Raw genomic sequence first — 20,203 nt, 5'->3', positions numbered from 1 at the left:
TTCCTTTGGAAGGCTCATTTTCAGGCCCTATCGGACCTGATCTCCCATGTGAAGAACCACCCGCTCACCATGGTGCTCACCTGACTGCTTTCTTGCCCCACTTGATGCGAAAGGTGGTGCAGGTCCTCATGGACAATACCACCACTATGTATTAATCAACAGGCAGGGCAGAGCCAGGTCATCAGCCCTTTCCCAAGAAGCTCTCAGCCTTTGGACTTGTGTGTGACATGCCATTCATCTGGTAGCCATGCACCTGCCCGGGACCAGGAATGTGTTAGCTGATCGCCTCAGCAGGATCTTCTTGTCTCACCATGAGTGGTCACTCCATCCAGAGGCAGTCAGTATGATCCAAAAGTGGGGATTCCCCAGGTGGACCTGTTCGCATCCCACCAGAACTAGAAATGCTATGTGTTCTGTTCGCTCTGAGGGATGGACACGGGTCCCCTGTCAGACGCTTTCCTGCTCTCATGGTCAGGGGCCCTGATGTATGCCTTCCTGCCAGTGCTGTTGATCCACAGGATCCTCATGAAGATCAAACAGGGCGAAGGTTATCCTGATACCCCCCTAGTGGCCTCGTCAGCACTGGTTCGGCATGCTGCTGGACCTTTCGGTAGCCGCCCTTCTGCAGCTATCTCTCTGGCCAGACCTGCTGCACCCGAACCTGGTGGCGTTGTACTTGACAGCATGGTTACTGCATTGCTGAATGCGGAAGAGCGGGAATGCTTGGTCTGGGTTCAACAGGTCGTGTTGGGTAGGAGAAAGTCCTCCACCAGAGTGACTTACCTGGCCAAGTGGAAAATGTTCACGTGCTGGGCTTCGGAACGACGTATCCGGGCTGCACCTCAAGCTCCAGCGCTTGTCCCTGTCATTGATCAGGGTCCACCTGGCCACTATTTCGGCTTTCCACCCTCCATTCCAAGACAGTTCACGTCATGACTGCCCTGTTTTTGAAAGGTCTGGAGCCCCTCTACCCTCATGTCCGGGACCCTGTCCCTCCCTGGGACTTGAACCTCATGCTGTCAAGGCTCATGGGGCCTCCCTTTGAACCTCTAGCTTCCTGCTCTTTTCTTTTTCTCTCCTGGAAGGTTTTGTTCCTGGTTGTGGTAACATATGCTCGCAGGGTGTCTGAGGTCAGGACACTTACTTCAGAACCACCCTATATGGTATTCTACAAGGATAAGGTCTAGCTGTGGCCGCACCCAGCATTCCTGCCTAAGGTAGTTTCCTAGCTTCATACTGGCCAGGACATATACTTACTTGTCGTCTTCCCAAAGCCTCATAAATTGGAAGAAGTTGCACGCCCTGGACGTCAGGAGGGAGCTGGCCTTCTTCATTGACAGGACAAAGCTGTTTCATAAGTCAACACAGCTGTTCATTGCAGTGGCAGACAGGCTGAAAGGTTACCCAGTGTCTGCTCAAAGGATTTCGTCTCGGATCACGGACTGCATCCACTACTGCTATGAGCTGGCAAAAGCACCTCCACCAGCATTAGTCACGGTGCACTCAACTAGAGGGCAAGCGTCAGCAGCAGCCTTCCTGGCTCGGGTGCTGATCCAGTAAATCTGTAGAGCTGCTACCTGGTCACCTGTTCCACATGTTTATGTCCCATTACGCACTTGCCCAGCAGGCCTGGGATGATGCTGGCTTTGGCAGGGCAGTGCTGCACGCTGCAAGATCATGAACTCCAAGCCCACCTTCATTGATACTGCTTGTGAGTCACCTAGAATGGAATCGACATGAGCAAGCACTCAAAGAAGAAAAAACGGTTACCTACCTTTTCGTAACTGTTGTTCTTAGAATCATAGAATATCAGGGTTGGAAGGGACCTCAGGAGGTCATCTAGTCCAACCCCCTGCTCAAAGCAGGACCAATCCCCAACTAAATTATCCAAGCCAGGGCTTTGTCAAGCCGGACCTTAAAAACTTCTAAGGAAGGAGATTCCACCACCTCCCTAGGTAACGCATTCCAGTGTTTCACCACCCTCCTAGTGAAAAAGTTTTTCCTAATATCCAACCTAAACCTCCCTCACTGCAAATTGAGACCATTACTCCTTGCTCTGTCATCAGCTACCACTGAGAACAGTCTAGATCCATCCTCTTTGGAACCCCCTTTCAGGTAGTTGAAAGCAGCTATCAAATCCCCCCTCATTCTTCTCTTCCGCAGACTAAACAATCCCAGTTCCCTCAGCCTCTCCTCATACGTCATGTGTTCCAAACCCCTAATCATTTTTGTTGCCCTCCGCTGGACGTTTTCCAATTTTTCCACATCCTTCTTGTAGTGTGGGGCCCAAAACTGGACACAGTACTCCAGATGAGGCCTCACCAATGTCGAATAGAGGGGAACGATCATGTCCCTCGATCTGCTGGCAATGCCCCTACTTATACATCCCAAAATGCCATTGGCCTTCTTGGCAACAAGGTCACACTGCTGACTCGTATCCAGCTTCTCGTCCACTGTCACCCCTCGGTCCTTCTCTGCAGAACTGCTGCCGAGCCATTTGGTCCCTAGTCTGTAGCGGTGCATGGGGTTCTTCCGTCCTAAGTGCAGGACTCTGCCCTTGTCCTTGTTGAACCTCATCAGATTTCTTTTGGCCCAATCCTCTAATTTGTCTAGGGCCCTCTGTATCCTATCCCTACCCTCCAGCATATCTATCTCTCCTCCCAGTTAGTGTCACCTGCAAACTTGCTGAGGGTGCAATCCACACCATCCTCCAGATCGTTTATGAAGATATTGAACAAAACCGGCCCGACGACCAACCCTTGGGGCACTCCACTTGATACCGGCTGCCAACTAGACATGGAGCCATTGATCACTACCCGTTGAGCCTGACAATATAGCCAGCTTTCTATCCACCTTATAGTCCATTCATCCAGCCCATACTTCTTTAACTTGCTGGCAAGAATACTGTGGGAGACCATGTCAAAAGCTTTGCTAAAGTCAAGGAACAACACGTCCACCGCTTTCCCTTCATCCATAGAGCCAGTTATATCGTCATAGAAGGCAATTAGATTAGTCAGGCATGACTTGCCCTCGGTGAATCCATGCTGACTGTTCCTGATCACTTTCCTCTCCTCTAAGTGCATCAGAATTGATTCCTGCTCAATGATTTTTCCAGGGACTGAGGTGAGGCTGACTGGTCTGTAGTTCCCAGGATCCTCCTTCTTCCCTTTTTTAAAGATGGGCACTACATTAGCCTTTTTCCCCCAATCGCCATGAGTTTTCAAAGATAATGGCCAATGGCTCTACAATCACATCCGCCAACTTCTTTAGCACTCTCGGATGCAGCGCATCCGGCCCCATGGACTTATGTTCATCCAGCTTTTCTAAATGGTCCCAAACCACTTCTTTCTCCACAGAGGGCTGGTCACCTCCTCCCCATTCTGTGCTGCCCAGTGCAGTAGTCTGGGAGCTGACTTTTTCAAGATGTGTAGCTCATGTCCATTACATTACCCGTCATCCTGCCCCTCTGTCAGAGTTGCTGGCAAGAAGGAACTGAGAGAGCGTAGGGCCAGTGGCTACTGATATACTGGTGCATGAGCGCAGCACTCAAGGGGGTACTGCTGCCAACCCTACAGATACCGCTAAGGCAAAAATCTCCGATGACTGAACATGTGGGCGCGCACACACCTAGAATGGTCATATGCAACACATCTCGAAGAACAACAGTTAATAAAAGGTAGATGACTGTTTTTTGTGCCCATGTTCTTCCCTTTGCATTTGACCGTTTCTCTTCAGAGATGATCCTTTTTGTGCAGTATTTATGACTCCTCTTCCCATAGTACAGAACTGTAACCAGTTGATCCTTCAGCATTGTGGAAAATATTGCAGTTCTGGTTGAGAAAACAGCATGCTAGTTTTAAGGCCAATAGGTTCACCACTAAATCTTGTAGGGCTGCCCTTGTTTTAAATAGTGGTTAAACAAAAATCTGTTGTTAGATGACAAGCATTCAGTGAGTGTTTTGCAAACCCACAGAGTCAGTATATTCAGAATTCTCCCAGTTTGAGGGAGATGTCCACTTCCATCCATACAATATAGTGTGACATTCAGTAAAAGTGACTGTAATGATCAGTAGTCAAAGTTTGTTACAGGTTTTCCAGAAATCACATTCACTATTTTTATTTTTCCCTTCCTTATTATCACTGCACAATTTCTTCAATTCAGCCATGGACACAGAGCAGACAGGTAAAGGGTATATCAGATACATGTTGCTGCTGTGTGTATGTAATGCTTTTGCATGATTGTACTATATGTGGCTAATGAGTATGTGTGCTGTAATAACCCCATTTAGGCATTCAGCTTTTACACTTCGGGAATAAAAATTTGGAGTCTTTGTATAGCAACTTATAATTAACAGGGATTCCTCCAGGAGAAAATGCTTTGTTCACACAACACTTTGTCATGGTGAAGTTGGTCTATTCTACGTTGCGTAATGTTAACACAACTGCCACAAACACACTTTATTTAAAATTACATTTTAGTAGGTTATGTATGGCCAAAGTTGTTTGTTTTTGCCAATGTTTCATTGTCCCAGCAGGGATAATTCCAAAGTGAAATAAATGACCTAAACTTTTCTTTTGTTCCCAGCATTCTTTCCTAAATTAGTACTGCATTACTTTTTAAAGATATATCTTTTCCTCTTATTTTACACATTGAAATAATTTTGAAGCATTTTGCTAACTGAGGAAGTCATTTTCTTTGACAGTCTTGCTGTCTATTTCTTGAATTTTTGAAACAGAAATTTTGCTAGTCGCATCCTGCTGTTTTTTGTTGGCAAGATACACAGCTGGCGTTCATTACATTGATTGCTTAACATGCTTCTCAATGTTGCATCAGTTTTTGTGGAAATGGCACCAAGAACTGAGACTTGCCATCTTAGGATAGTTTAAGTGGAGCGAAGGGGAGATTGTTTTTACACCTTTGCAATCAAAATACGAAAATCCTTTGAAGAGGAAAATGGGCCTAATCTTCTATCATTTTGCATCTGTTCAATAATATTTGTGTTTTCAAAATTTCTCACTAATATGTCTATCTGCTTACGTGGCCCTCATTGCCATAGTGTTTGGGCCCCTCTGAATCTTCAGTGGATTTTATCTCCTCAACACCACTGTGAAATAGGAAAGAAGTATTGTCCCCATTTTATATATGAAGGAATGAGGCACATGGTTAGTTAAGTGACTTGCCTAATGCCACATGGAAAGTCTATCTGAACCAGGAACTAAACACAGATCTCCTAAATCCCAGTCCAGTGACCAGTCTGCTACCAGATCATGTCGCCCAATAATTCACATTGTCTATTTACATTTGTTTTTATGGAGGTAAGAAAGGAATCTTGTGTCATGTACGGGACGAGATTTGGAATTTTTCAGGAATATAACAAGAAGTTGCTGCAATATGTGGGGAGGATTCTCTTGGTATCTTGCCAGAAACACCCTATGTCTACATGGGGGTTTAACGATGGCATGCACTAATAGGAATGGGTTATAAAGCTTAAACTTTTATGATTTTGTGCATGAAGCATGAACCTTTTTTTCCATATTCTTCCAGAAATAAATATATTTATTCCCCTCTCTGGTGCTCAGATCGTTTTATTACCACAAGGAGAGGTACATGTCAGTGTAAGAAGGCCGTGGTTCAGGAAAGCATCCTTATTCAGGAAAAAACTAAAGCACGTGCTAAGCTTCAAGTACATGCTTTAAGAACCTTCCTGAACCGGGGGGCCTAGGTGGGTGGATAATGGAGAGATGGCAGTCACTCCACAGCAAAGGGTAACTGAGTTTCCATTATAAGCCCAAGCTTGGTCCTCCACTGATGTCAACAAAAAAACCTGTCATACACCCATGTACTGTATATAAATTGCACCAAAAAAACAAGTCTTATCTAAATTGTATTAAAAGCTCTTAATTGTTGAATTCACTCTCATCTTATGTGAAGAGGTATCGATGATTTGCCTCTGCTTTGGATAAATAATACTTGTACCAGAAATATTAATAAATGGTGGTAGTTCTATTGATGTGGAGTACAGGATGGAAACCATTATCATCCATCCCAGAGTGGAATGTGAACAGGATCTAATGCTTTGGGGTTTAACAGGAGACAGAGAGACTTACTAGATTTAGCTAATGAACACAATTTTCTCCCTCCCTGAGGTTATTTGGGGGAAATTGATGTCTCTTTTAGAAGCAATTACATATTTCATTTTTTACAGGTTTAGTGTTAAAATTATGCCACCCTTTCTGCAGTATTTCTAGTGCATCAGTGGGGTTTTGGTTTGTCACATTTTTTTTCTTTAGCAGCAGTGTGCGCAACACTCTTTCCAATGGTGAGGAGACATTGCCATAGGTTACAAATCCAAGAAAGCAAATTACTACTAATATTGTAAATAGTAGTGAGAAAAGTGATCTTTAGAGAATAAAAAGTTAGTGTTCCAATAGAAATATAATATATAATATAATATATTACTAAAGTGCTGTGTGGAGGGCAGGGGAGCTGCAGCAGCAGTGATCCCAAGGTATTACCCTAAGGAATCTGCTGTGACTGTCTCTTTCAATGAAATTTGGAAGTATAAAGTAGATTTGTCCGATCCCAATAATGTCCACTTAAAAACAAAGGGTAAAACTTTCAAAAGTTCTTAAGTGATTTAAGAGCTTAAGTCCCATTGACTTTCAATGAGATTTAAGCTCCTCATTCACACAGGTGCATTTTGAAAATTTTACCCAAAGTGATTTCTAGGAGCACTGGATTGTCTGGAAAATGCCAACCTTTGATTGCAATCTGTTTTAGGGGAAAACCTTCCCCAAAACATTGTCCACATTGTAGCCATCAAAATAATTTCTCTTGCATCTTTTCTCCAGAACGGATGGGCGCCGCTGGTCCCTGGCCTCTCTTCCTTCATCTGGATATGGAACAAACACTCCCAGTTCAACAGTTTCAGTAAGCGGCAAAGACTTTTTCAGATAATTCTGTGTGTTTAAATACACCCTAACCCATCAACTTTTAAATCCTTGCTAAATGTTCAATATTTTTTCATTGTTTTGTCAATCTTTTATTTAATATGCTATTTGCTTTAAAAATTATTTTAATTATCAGTTGTGCTGCTTTTTCTCCATTTCCCAGCTCTTACCATCTACTCTTTGCCTTCAGTATTAGTGCTAGTCCCTATGCCGCCACTTCGCTGCACAGCAGAGGGGAACATTGTATCGGGAGTGTCAGCACTTTGAGATGGAATGCTTAATCATTAGCAAGCTCTCAGCTACTTTTAAACCAGATGTGAAATTCTTGTCCACTTTTGAACTTTAGTCACCAGTGGGTACAAGAGCTCTCTATCTACTAACATGCTGTCTGGGAGGAAAGGTGATAATATACACGTTATTCAACTTGATAATAGTTTGATTTTCTGGGTGCAGCTGTTCCTTCATTATACATTTGCCTTATACACATGACTGAAAGAGTCTAGACTTTTACAACTTACCTGACTACAGTATCACCAGAAGCCTAATATGCCATTATCAGAAATCGAAAGAGACCTGTGTTCATTGTTCCTTAATGTCGCAGTCTGACATGTCCCATTGTGCATCATACTCTTCATTGTGTATCATACTCTTCATTGTGTATTAACAGTAAATTATATTTGAAGTTGCACAGAAAATTCAATTAAAAGAACACTATTAATGTTGAAAAATCAAGCACTCAAAAGTTAGGAAGTGCCAGAATAAAATTGGCCCTTGTAAACTTAATTTGTCCCTCTTGTGTGTGTGCATTATGATAGTCTTTAATTACATGATCACGTTCTATTTTTTTCCACAGTACCCCTGCCCTATTCAGTGCAAAGGATGGACTGTGCTCACTTAATGAGCAATTACTCAGTGTTTTGTTTTATCTTTATTAAGCAAAATGTGGCCTGAGGCCTTATTTACTGCTTACTATTCAAACCCTGCTCTGAAGACAGAATTGTTAATTTCCTCATGGGCTTTTCTATGGCACTCATCACAATAGTGTCTGAGTGCTTCACAAACACTAATTAATTAATTTTCAAAACACTTCTCTGAGGCAAGAGGGTATTCTTATCTGCATTTTTCAGATGGGGAACAGACAGGGAGATTAAGGTAAAAAATGCATACTAATCTTCACTAATCCCCTTCACATAACACAAGAACCTGGGTCCTCCAATGAAGTTAATAGCCAGCAAGTTTTCAGCAAACAAAAGGAAGTACTACTTCACGTAACACACAGTGAACCTGTGGAACTTGTTGCCTTAGGATATTTTGAAGACCAGAAATACAACTGGGTTCAAAAAAGAATTAGATCAGTTCATGGAGAATAGGTTCATCAATGACTATTAGCCAACATGGTCAGGTGCAACCCCATGGACTAGGTGACCGTAAACTTCTAACTGCCAGAAACTGTGCTACAGGGGATGGATCACTCAAAATTGCCCTGTTCTGTTCATTCTCTCTGAAGCATCTGGCACCGGCCACTATCAGAATCAGGATACTAGGTTCGATGGGCCATTGGTCTGACCCATCATGGCTGCTGCTGTGTTCTTAATTTTGGAAGCCCAATTTGAGATGACTAGGACCTGATTTTTTCAGAATGCTTAGCATTTTATATGTTCAAAAAACAGCTCCCACTGATGTTATTTGCAGCTGTGAATTTTTCACACTTCTGTAAATCAGACTCCAGGATCTCAAGTCAAGCGTGCAGAAAATGAGGTACACGTGATTAGTGACCATCTGTGAAAAGTTTGGTTTAAGTGACTTGCTAGCATCACACAGGAACTCTGTAGCAGAAAGAGAGAAAATTCAGTTATCCAGGGCAGCATACAACTGCTTTAACCACAGATCATCCTTTCTCTTACTGTAATCCATCCCCCTCATTCACCTTCCAACTTCTGCAACAAATGAAGCAGGGGTCCTGTAGACAACAGCCCCCTTTACTAAATAACCTTGAGTCATCACCAGAGCAGGTCCATCCTGTGAACTGAATGAGGCAGGGGTCTTGTGGCAAGAGCCTGTATGATCATATAATGAAAGACTGTATCATAATGCATATGCGCAAGGGGTATGAATTAAGGTAACATAAGCACCTTGATTCTCGTATTTCCTCGCACTTGAGTGCTTATCTTTGTAACCTTAATGATGATCTTTTAACATAGGTTTTGTGTGTGTAATTTCTGAAGTTGTTCTTTTTTTTTAAAAAAGAAAACTGAAAAAACAAATTATATGACATGGTTATCACATTGTCACCCAATGGTTCATCAGCAGATTTGGAACCTTCAGATCCACCTCACTGATCTGCCACTTGAGCAAAGGAAGTAACTGACAGCAATAGTAGGTTATCATCCTTTATGTGCACCATCATTAGAGGAGAGGGTGAGACACAAGCTTTTCCAGTGAGTTTCACAAATATTTGATGACTGCAGAGTAATTGGTGAGGCTCAGGAATCTTGGGTTCCATTCCAGGCACTGGAGGGGAGTGTGCTTTAAGGGACAGACCCTTCTGCCCCGTTTCCTGCAACCTGTCCCTCTCCCACTCCTGGCTCTTTGTCCCATTCCCATTCTCCTCACCTACCAAATCCCAGTGTCTGTCTCTTAGGCTTCTAATCCCAGTCCTAGTCTCTACTTTCGGTCTCACTGTGTGCTATCCCAACCACTCTGTATCTTCCCTTCCCCATTCCCAGTCCCAATCTCCTCACCTAGCCAAATCCCAATTCCCCCATCCCATTCCAACTGTTTGTCCCCAGCCTCCTTGACTATCCAGTCCCAGTTGTCCCCTCCTGGCTCCTCATCCAATCCTTCTCTTCCCTCCTCCTCCACCGGTTTCCAGTCTCTCTCTCTGGGCTCCTCATCCAGCCTCATTTCCCCGCTCACACATCCCATCCCCATCTCCTCATCTCAGTCTCCCCCTCTTTGATTCTCATTCCCAGTCTCCCCTAACTCCCAGTTTCTCCCTATCCCCCCACTCCAATCCTAGTTTCACACGATTCCTTTTCACATTTCACTCCTTTCTCCCGTGTTGTCTGGCTTTTCTCCCTTCTGCGTTCAAAATCTGGCAGCTTCATTCTTCATGCTATCTGGGCAGCAGGGTGGGGCCTGGCTCCTTGCTCTTAGTTCCAGTGCCCAACCCCATCCCAGCTCAGACCGGCCATTATTAGGAAAATCTGGCTTTCGCCCTGTAATGCTGGGCTGGAGCATGCTCTGTTGTTCGGAGAAAATGGTGCGTACAGCATCCAGTCACAAGTAGGAGTCGGGAAGGGAAGGGCACTCGGAGGTGTGAGAGGCTCAAGCATACTCAATGAGGACCGAATCTTTGGAGATTTAACTATCATCAAAGTGGTCTCTGCTGAGCAGGAGTGAAGTGTGATTGTTCAAAGGTTAATAACTTTGCCAAATTTGGGGCACATTTTCACAGGCCCAGCAAAAAGCGCATTGCTGATGCAAAGTCCACCCACTGCCAAATTTCAAGTCCTTGTTCTGAAGCATGGGGGCACTAGAGCTGTTCAAAGGAAAGGCCTGAGGAATCTTTTAACATGGGCAAAAGCCTCGGGAGGGAGGTGAGCTTCAGAGCCTGAGCTCCAACCCAAACCACAACTTCAAAGCACTGTCTGCACAACTATGTTTGGAGCATTAACCTGAGCCCCACTACTCCAAATCTGTTGACCAGGGCTGGAAAGCTCACTCCCCTGGCCTGTGTAGACATATCCTAAGACTTCAAGTGGCTTGAAAGGATACGAGGAGGACTTGTGGCACCTTAGAGACCATTTCCAGCACACCTGATGATCACTTTAGATAAGCTATTACCAGCAGGACAGTGGGGTGGGAGGAGGTATTTTTTCATATTCTCTGTGTATAAATAAAGTCTGCTGCAGTTTCCACGGTATACATCCGATGAAGTGAGCTGTAGCTCACGAAAGCTCACGCTCAAATAAATGGGTTAGTCTCTAAGGTGCCACAAGTCCTCCTGTTCTTTTTGCGAATACAGACGAACACGGCTGCTCCTCTGAAACTTGAAAGGATACAGTGAGTTAGTGGTGCAGGTGAGACTAGAATCTCGGAATACCAAGCTCCTGACTGGTGTGTTCAGTCCATTGTATTCTATTGCCTCTTAAAACAAGAGAAACCAGTTTGTTAGCCCCTCCTGTCGGGCCTACCATTAGTGAGTGAAATACTGGAATGCCTGGAACCAATTAAGAGTCCGCATTCTGGTGGCCTGAATTACTGTGTGGTATGCCCATTTCTCTAGTGAGAGTCAACCTGTGGTGGTCTTGGTCAATGGACAGCAACTCTGCCAGCTGAACTGACACTTAGTAAAAGTTGCATCTCAATCTCTCTCGCTCGCTTGCTCTACATTTTTCAACTTCTGTATTTCTGGTGCCACAAAGTCCATTTTTCAGCAAAATACCTGCTGCCTTTTTAAATTTCAGATACTGTATGAAGACAGTATGCTTCTCATTGTGCAAGCACTGAGAATGCTGTGCCTGACTGACGTGGGTGCAGACTTTCAGATATGTGAACCTAGAGAAATTAATTGAACAGGCTAATGTCCAATTATTTCCTTCAATATCTAATTTGCTGTTTATTTACTAGGCTCTGAGTTAATTTAAAAGCTACAGTAAGATTAGCTGCAAGTTTTTGCTTGCAATAAGCTGGCTAATTCTCTGGCTGTAACTGAGACACCACAGGGATGTTTGCATTGCTCTACCGCTAATATCGAATTCTGTGACTTCATCAAAATCAATAATACAGCTGTGTTCATGCTTCGTTAGTACATGGATGTATTCCTTGAAGGCTTTTGAGAGCTAAAGAAGCCTTTGGCTAAAGAAAGCACATCTCCTAATACTTGGCACAGGATTTCCTTAAATATTCCCTGGAGTTCCAGCACTGTATAGTCTGATATCTCTTGAGGAGACAAAGTGGAAGGAGGGTTTTAGTCAGACATCGTGAGAAGAATATTTTTAAATTTTCTCTGTTTCCTGAGTGATTGTGTTGCTGGCAGGCATACATTTTCAGTGCTTGAAATGCCAGTAACCATCATGTCTTTTTTCTGGGTGTACGGATTGTGACACTATTATTTTCTAAATCTGCAACGCGTTTGACAGATATGTTAGCTTCTCTTATATGCTGACTCTATTTTCATTTCTTCTGGATCAAAGACATATGTAATATCAGAGCCACTTAGGAACCCTGATATTACTACACTTCTTTAGTTTATTGTGTCTCTAAGCTTTCTGTCCTATAAAACAGCATATTATCCAATCTATGGGCACGTACTTCCCTTGGAAAGCATCACTGTTTTTCCATTCCTTTCCACCTCAAGATGCTCAGAGAACTCTCTCTCCTTGTACTGCACACATAAGGTAGTATACAACAGGGTGACTAAAGTGGGCTTGAAGGCCAAATGTGTCCCACAAACTCGTATAATACAGGGGAAGGTTCTTTGCTACTCAGCATAAGGTGGACATGACAGTGTTTGGGGGCCTAATAGACTTCCTGATTCTCAGTCCTGGCCCAAGCACAGATTAAACCAAACTGGGAGCTGCTCAAACGTGTGCCAGCTGGCTTTGATCACCTTAGGGACTATGTGATTGCTGGAGTGCACCATGCTTCAGCTGCTCCTGTTCCCTCCGAAATGCTTCCTGCACTGCACCAATGGCTGTAGGGAAGGAGGCATAGGAGATAGCACCACCTGCTCTAGTCTCGCATGGGGCTTCCTCCGTACCTGGTGACTGACAGGTGGTTTCTGCTTTCTGTGAACCTCTTGAGGTGTGAAAGGGAGTGGATCAGGACAGAGAATCTGCCCCATAAACGTTAGCGGCACTCATTTTTTGTGTGAAGTTGTAGCCTGTTGCATATATGATTATAGGTCCCAGCATACAATCCCCCACCTTGATCTAGGTAGCTAGACTCGGATAACGCATAATATACTAGGGTTCTCCACAGGTGAACCTCTGCATCAGAGGTAGGCAGCTGCAGCACACTTCTTGTTTTTTCCTGCAATTTAGGTGCGGTTCTTAGGCTCCTGGTAAGTTTGGATGCATCTGGTCTAAACAATTTAAAAAACAATAACACTGTAGGCTAGCAGCGCTGAAAGAGTGCTGTTTTTTCCCAGTTAATTCAGACTAACTGAGACATTATTATCGGCACTTGGCTTTAACTTCTAAGCCACACTAGGTAACTTTCTTTTCTAAAGCTCATCAATGTCTTCAACAGCAAATAACTCTAGAAACTCTGTTTTTAATCTTTTCTGAAGATTCTAGCCAAACTTTAAACACCATCCATGTTTTTGCCAAAAGTATGTTCCAGTTAATTTCCATTTAACTCCCATTGTCTCTGGATGCAGGAGTTAAAAGTTCTTACTCAGGACATCAATGCATTACGCCACTGTACACACATCATAAGCATAGCAGATCATTTAAAACTGAATAAAGTGTTCCCCACTTTGTAACAGCCAAACAAGGGAAACCCTGTTCATTACACATACCTGCAAAAGAGAGACAAGTGGGTGAGGTAATACCTACTATTGGACCAACTTCTGTCAGTGAGGCACAAAACAGAGCTTTCACTAACAGAAGTTGGTCCAATAAAAGATATTACCTCACCCACCTTGTCTCTCTGATATCTTGGGACCAACGTGGCAACAACAACACCGCATACAACACACCTGCAAAGTCAGCTGTCCTGATCTTATTACTGCCTGCTCAACTAGAAGAAGCCTGATGGGTAGAACAAGGGAGAAATGAAATGCAGAGCAATTACAATAATAAACTTTAAAGAAAACCAATTAAGAGTGTTAATTTTCATGTACTACACACCTCCATAGCATTACTGCATGCTAATGAAATTCTTGAGATGAGGGAGCATGAAGGGAAGGGAAAGATAAGTTGTTCAACATTCCAGGAACCTCTTTGTCCTTCCCAAAGCTGATCCCTTCCATTTCTCCCACTAACAAGTTACCTTCAAGATCAGATTGAATGGTTCGAGGAGTTGTGGGAATCTATAATCTCTTAGGCATCCCCAAAAGCTGTCCAGATCTAACAGCCTTAGAGTTCTATATACCTTTAGTGTCAAGCTAACCTAGTCATGAAAATAAAGAGAGGCACCTGTTCTGGTGAACAGCTTTTCTTTTCTGTCGGAGTATTCGGTGTTTGGCAGAATCCGTTCCTGTTCCATTCATGAGCTGTCCCCTATGCATGCGTTTAGTGTATTTCTTTTCTATATTTTTCTGTACTCAGTCATCATGCTCATCCCAGGAGAAGCTGCACCAGCTGCCCTTTCAGCCAACGGCCGATGAACTTCATTTCCTGACCAAGCATTTCAGCACTGAGAACATCACTGATGAGGAAGGACGTCATTCTCCAGCCATGCGGCCGCGATCTCGCAGTCTCAGGTGAGCTTTACATCCTACTCCTTGAATCTGAGACGTTGTTATGCATTGCCTTTCTGATATGTGTTTTCAATTGTAAGAGTAGTAATATGGAATTAGTGTTTTCTGCTGATTTTATAGTTATTTTAACCAACACCACCTCAGCCGCGCACACTCAAAAATGGATACAATTATTTTCTTGAGATTTGACATTCAGGACTTAAAGTGGATAAGTATTTTGTTTGTCTATTTGTACCATTATACTCTAAGATGATAATCCACAAGTGTCACACTTTAAATTTCCAATTTCGCTACTACTTGTGTGAATTTTGTTCCCAAGTGTTTCTCCTGTTACTGAATTTTGCTCCCTTGACTGTAGGAAACTGTTGCATTGTTGGAAAAGGTTGTCAGCACCAAGTCAACTTGAATGGATGTGAAAACTGTTAGTGTTGATGAAACAAAACACATTTAGTACCATTTCAGAAAGTCTGAAAGAGCACTTCTCTAACAGTGCTGGGAAATTTGTAGACAAGAAGTTAAAGCCATTTTTGCTATTGGTTGAGGGAACCTTGCTTAAAAATAGTAGTCACCAATAGGGCTGTTTCCTAGTGCAGATGACATTTAGATGCAGACAAGCAGGGGCAGTTGGAATTTGACCCTTTCCTTACTGAACTCCACAACACTTTAGTGTCAGGGCAGAAGTATTAAGTAACTGCCATGCATTTATGTGTTGGGCTGGATTCATTAAAGCTAGCACAGAGATGTGTAAATTACACAGCAGGGCCCTCTGTGCCACAAAAAGCACTCGCAGAAGGACATTTTTCTGCTGCTGCGTCCCTTTGTGATTCTCACCAGAGGATGGAGGAACAGCTTGAATTATCACATAGGATCCATAGGAGCTCTGCCAGATGGAGACACTGAATCAGTGCACTCAGCCAGGGATCTGTGCTGGATCTTACGTTTTCAGAAATCAGAGTAGGCTTGAGGTGACTCTGGGCCAATAACTGTTGACCACTTAAATACATTGTAAATATTACATTATTGCAGGGTTAAGTTGATTACTGTATGTTCTAAACCACGGTGCAGGTTACATGGTAATTGTTTGGATCAACTTAAGTGTAATTACGTAGCAATCTAGAAGAGCATGTAAGTGAAGTAAGTAGTTACACGTTTAGCCATTGTCCTCTATAAATCGCCATGTGATGAGAGACTAGTTACATGATTCGTACTAAATTGTTCAAATCTTTCCAACTAGTGTAATCCCATATAATTATTATTGCTGCCTTCCTTAATATTGGCTGTTGCTAATTAATGTACTTGTAGTGTTTAATTCATTATAGATAGGAAAGCTACTGTAGGTAGCAAAAATACATTTACAAAAGTAGTTGACGTCCCTTTCTAACATAGACTTATTACTGCTGGGATAATGATGCGTGGAACATCATTGCAAATGTAAGACTGTTGTAAAAATGGAAAAGAAGGCCCTAAATTTGTGTTCTGCTGTTAACATGGTTTATTAACACATTGGGAACATAATTTCAGGAATCAAAGGATCAGGGAAGTGTGCTCTATCACATTTATGAGCCTTAAGGTTTAAACAGTGGCAGGATTATATTAATATTGTAGTGTTCCATGAACTGTAAGACCCATTGAAATACAATGTCTGTTTTCTTCAGTAACTCTCAATATGAGAGTTATCAGTTCAGTTAGGATACCAAAATTTACAATAACAGCTAAATTTAAAAAATTTTAGATTCCTGGGCCTGATGACTCATCCCTTGGCTGGCGAAGGCTAGGAGCTATGTGGAGGGAATGCTGGGCATCGCTCCTCAGTGACCGCTCCGGCCTATCAAACAGCAGTCTATTCTAGGCCTTGTCATCTCAGAGCAAGATCCCTTCAAATTGGGTGCCCTGGATAGCAACATTTGGGACGGGGTGGGGGGTGGGGGGGATGAAAGGAGATACTTGATAAAGGATAGCCCCTTACCAAAAAAAAAAAGGGAGGGGCGGTGCAAGATTGGCATATTCATGATGATTATGCTTCTGCTTACATTCTGTTTGGTCCTTATTGACTTTTTTGCTTCTGGCGGAGCCCACACAGTTGCTCCTCAAAGCTAGCTCTTTTGGTGAGATTTTATAATGTCCAGTTTTTACTACTTGATTAGAAAACAAAAAAGCTGTTGGAGTTTGTCAAACATTAACCAGAAACTCACCTCAAACTTCTTATCTTAAGAGGCTTTTAATGGGCCCGGAGGCCTTATAGGATCACCTTTAGAAAAAGCTGATTCACACAATTTGTCAGACGCACTGTCTTAATTAATATAAAAAAGTTTATATTAATATGACTGACACATTAACATTTGAAAACAAAACCTACAGTATGTGTATGATAACTAATTTTTAATTATGTTTTAAGGGTAAAATTTAAGCTTCATTGATATGAATGGAAGAATTAACATGTTTAGGTTTCCCGGTGCTGTGGTGTTCTTCTCTGAGAGTTGCTTCTATGCATTTCCACTTTTGGAAGCTAACGCTTCTAACATCAAGCTGTGAAACTGTATAAAAAAGCTGGATCCACAGGGTGGTGAAGGAACGCTCTCACACTAGGATGGTGTCATTAGCTCCATCCATGAGGTTGTGCACCCTCCCACCACCTCAGTTCCTTCACTGCCATCAGAGAGAGCTAAATGGAACTCTCCTGTGTCCATGATCTGGTTATCCTGTCATCATCTTATTGTTAGTTATAATTAGATAGTTGGGGCCACTTGTCTTGGATTATCCCGCAGGCTATATCCGGTTTCAAACATTGTAAGGGGTTCAGAAACTGAGCATCCTGCTCAAACACACGTTTGCCTGCAAGTGGCTCATGTAGTGTCTCAGTACACAATTTGCCATGCAGTCACTCCTTGGATGTGGAACGACAGACAAGATCGCAGGAGCACTTGGCTTCCGTCAGCATTCATCTAGACCATCCTAACACTCCTTTGGTAGTTTCAAGACCTATTTCTTTACTGAGGTCTTCTATAAAGAGAACTCAGATGCATTCTGTCACCTCATTTTGGCATGAAATCAGTCTCCCTCAGAGAAATATCTTTTGGAACTGAGCTTCCCACAGTGCACCACAGACTCCATGAAAACAGACTGCTCCACCTCCATGGTTTACATTGGCATTGAAAACCCCCTCAGTGCAGTCAGTTGATACCATGAGGGAGAGACAAACTTCCTGATCTCCTTGTGACCCTGTTCCAGGGAAGAGAAAGCTTTCTGATTTGCAATGGGAGTCTAAGAAGAAAAAGAAGAGGAGGCATCGTTCCCCTTCTCCTCCAACAATGCATGCCATCATTGGAGACAACTTACCAACCTCAATGCTCCCTTTACATGCACCTCTCCTCAACTTGAGGCTAGATACCTTACCAGTGCACCTTCATCCAACATCATCCAGTTCCCCTCTCTTGACTGGGACACCTCCCTGAAAGCTTTTGGCTGTGCTTGTGCTTCTTGACTCTGTGCAGTAATATTCATCACTGGTATTGAGCCAAAACATCTTGAGCACAGGATCCCCTGGGAACAGACCACGTAAGCTTCACTGACTTGCTCCAGAGAACCTAGTCAGCTTACTTCACCAAAAGCTTCATCTGCCTGGGAAGACCTTATTCAGGGACCCCTTCTCCTGTTAAGGTGGCCTTGAATTCAGGAGTCAGTGAAGGCTTTGCTTGATGCCACCAAAACCTGCATGGCACCACCTTCGACACTGGCAATAATGTTGACATCAGTGCTTCTCCTGACACCAGAGGTACCCCTTTGGAGATGTGAGCTTTCCTGGTACCAGTCTTCTCTCCAGCATCTTCAAAGGCACCCATGTTTATATCCCTTATGAATCGTTTTATCATATTGAAAGTAACTTTGGAAGTTTATATAGATAGGGCTAAACTTTTTTGAACCCTTTTAAATTCTTGGCCTTGGTGATATTTCATGGCAGTGAGTTCCATAGGTTAATCATGCATTGTATTTGATAAAAAGGGAACATTTAAAAAAAATTTAAAATGTGTTGCCTTTCAATTTCACTGACCATCCCCTGGATCTCCTATTATGAGAAAAGGTAAAATCGGGTGTTCCTATTTGCCCTCCATACCGTTCATTATTTTACCTCTAGCATGCCTTCTGTCTAAGCAAAGCAATTTGAATCTTTCAATCTTTCTTCGTATGGAAAGTCTTCCCATACTTTTAATAATTTGTATTGCTTTTGTCTAAGCAATTTCTATTTCTGCTCTATCCTTTCTAAGATAAGTTGACCAAAATTGAACACACTTCTCCAGAAGACGATGTTCAATTGATTCATTTTATTTTTAGTATTTTTTCATCCTGTTCTTTATGTATCCTAACATTTTGTTTCCTTTCTTGACTGGTGTGCTGCATGTTGAGCAGAGATTTTCTTTGATCTGACCACAAATGCCAAGTCTTTTTCCCGAGTTGTTACAGTTAATTTAGTAGTTTTAGTAGTTCAAATGATTCCATCCAATGGACATTACCTTGTGTTTGTCAATATTTATCTGCCATTCTGCTAGCCATTCACCTTGTTTATTTAGATCGCTCTAAAGTTTTTCAGTCCTCTCCAGTCTCGACTACCTAAATAACTGTCTAATCTGTAAACTTTTCCACTTCACTGTTGTTCCCCGTTTCTAGATGATTAATAAATATATTAAGAATTACTGATCCTATGGCCACACCACTGTTAACGTTTTGCCATGTTGAAAGTTGACCACTTATTCTTACTCTACTTTCTGTCTAATCTAACCATTACCTCTCCCCGTGAGACTACTTAGTTTTCATAAGTCACTTGTGACTTTGTCAAGGGCTTTTGGAAAGTTCAGATAAATTTTTGTTGACTGGTTCCCCTTTTTCCAAAATTTTGTTAACATGCTCAAATAATTCTAATATATTAAAGAGGTCTGGTTTCTGTCCTAGTACAAATCTTTTGGAGAAAACTAATTCTTGTTTCCCCAGAAATTTGTGTTAGAATCAGTTATTTTCTCTGCTAACAATCTTGACTTGTTAGAAGTAATATATTAAATCATATTGCATGTTCATAAGAAACAAATAGCAGGGCAACAAAACGTTAGTCTGAATTGTATGCCACAATCTAAAACCAGCTGCAAATAATTTTCATCCATGGACTAAAAATAATATGGGGCTTATGTAAAATAAATTCAGAATCTCCTTCCTTAGAGGTTTTTAAGGTCAGGCTTGACAAAGCCCTGGCTGGGATGATTTAACTGGGAATTGGTCCTGCTTTGAGCAGGGGGTTGGACTAGATGACCTTCTGGGGTCCCTTCCAACCCTGATATTCTATGATTCTATGATTCTATGAAATACAATAAACAAAAAAAAGTAACATGCCAGATTTCATATAAATAAGATTATGCTTATGGCAAACTCAGAAATGGGCTTGCAAAGCATTCTGCAAAAAACTCTGCATGCACAGATTCGGGCCAGCCGTCCTGTTTGTTCCCAGAACTTTGGCAACAGGAGTATTGCTGTGAAATAGCTGTAATCTAGAAAAGTTGTTTTTTATTCTAACTTGCACTGGGGCACTCCAGGTATACCACTTTGCCTCAGAATTTCCTTACTCAGTGGTATCACAGCAATTGTCCGTTCAAACTGGAACAGAATTTACCAGCTGCATGGTTGTGATTAGGCAGCAAGTGATTCTTGAATAAATATTCACGAGTAAATCTTAAATTTCACATTTAATTTTCTGTACTTTTTTCCTTGCAATATACTCCCACATCCTCTAAAACATTACCTAGTCGTGGTCTTAGCTTAGTATTCTGTCTTCTTTCTCTG

The 20,203-nt window shown here is 42.4% G+C and overlaps 1 protein-coding gene across 5 annotated transcripts in view; it reads left to right on the top strand.

Moving 5' to 3' along the window:
- Positions 1–20,203, top strand: part of MAST2 (microtubule associated serine/threonine kinase 2) — a 402,444-nt gene that overhangs the window by 316,910 nt on the left and 65,331 nt on the right. For 3 of the 5 annotated variants that reach the window (XM_084637854.1, XM_084637855.1, XM_084637857.1), the window contains 3 exons: positions 4,163–4,183; positions 6,853–6,931; positions 14,229–14,383. In XM_084637854.1, coding sequence (XP_084493980.1) covers positions 4,163–4,183; positions 6,853–6,931; positions 14,229–14,383 — 255 coding nt within the window. The remainder of the gene's footprint in view (positions 1–4,162; positions 4,184–6,852; positions 6,932–14,228; positions 14,384–20,203) is intronic. The other 2 variants (XM_084637856.1, XM_084637858.1) reach the window with 1 other exon arrangement.

Source organism: Lepidochelys olivacea (genome assembly GCF_965140295.1).
Source record: "Lepidochelys olivacea isolate rLepOli2 genome assembly, chromosome: 8".
NCBI lineage: Eukaryota > Metazoa > Chordata > Testudines > Cheloniidae > Lepidochelys > Lepidochelys olivacea.
The sequence above is the reverse complement of the archived record's forward strand: the minus strand, read 5'-3'. Positions and strand labels throughout refer to the sequence as shown.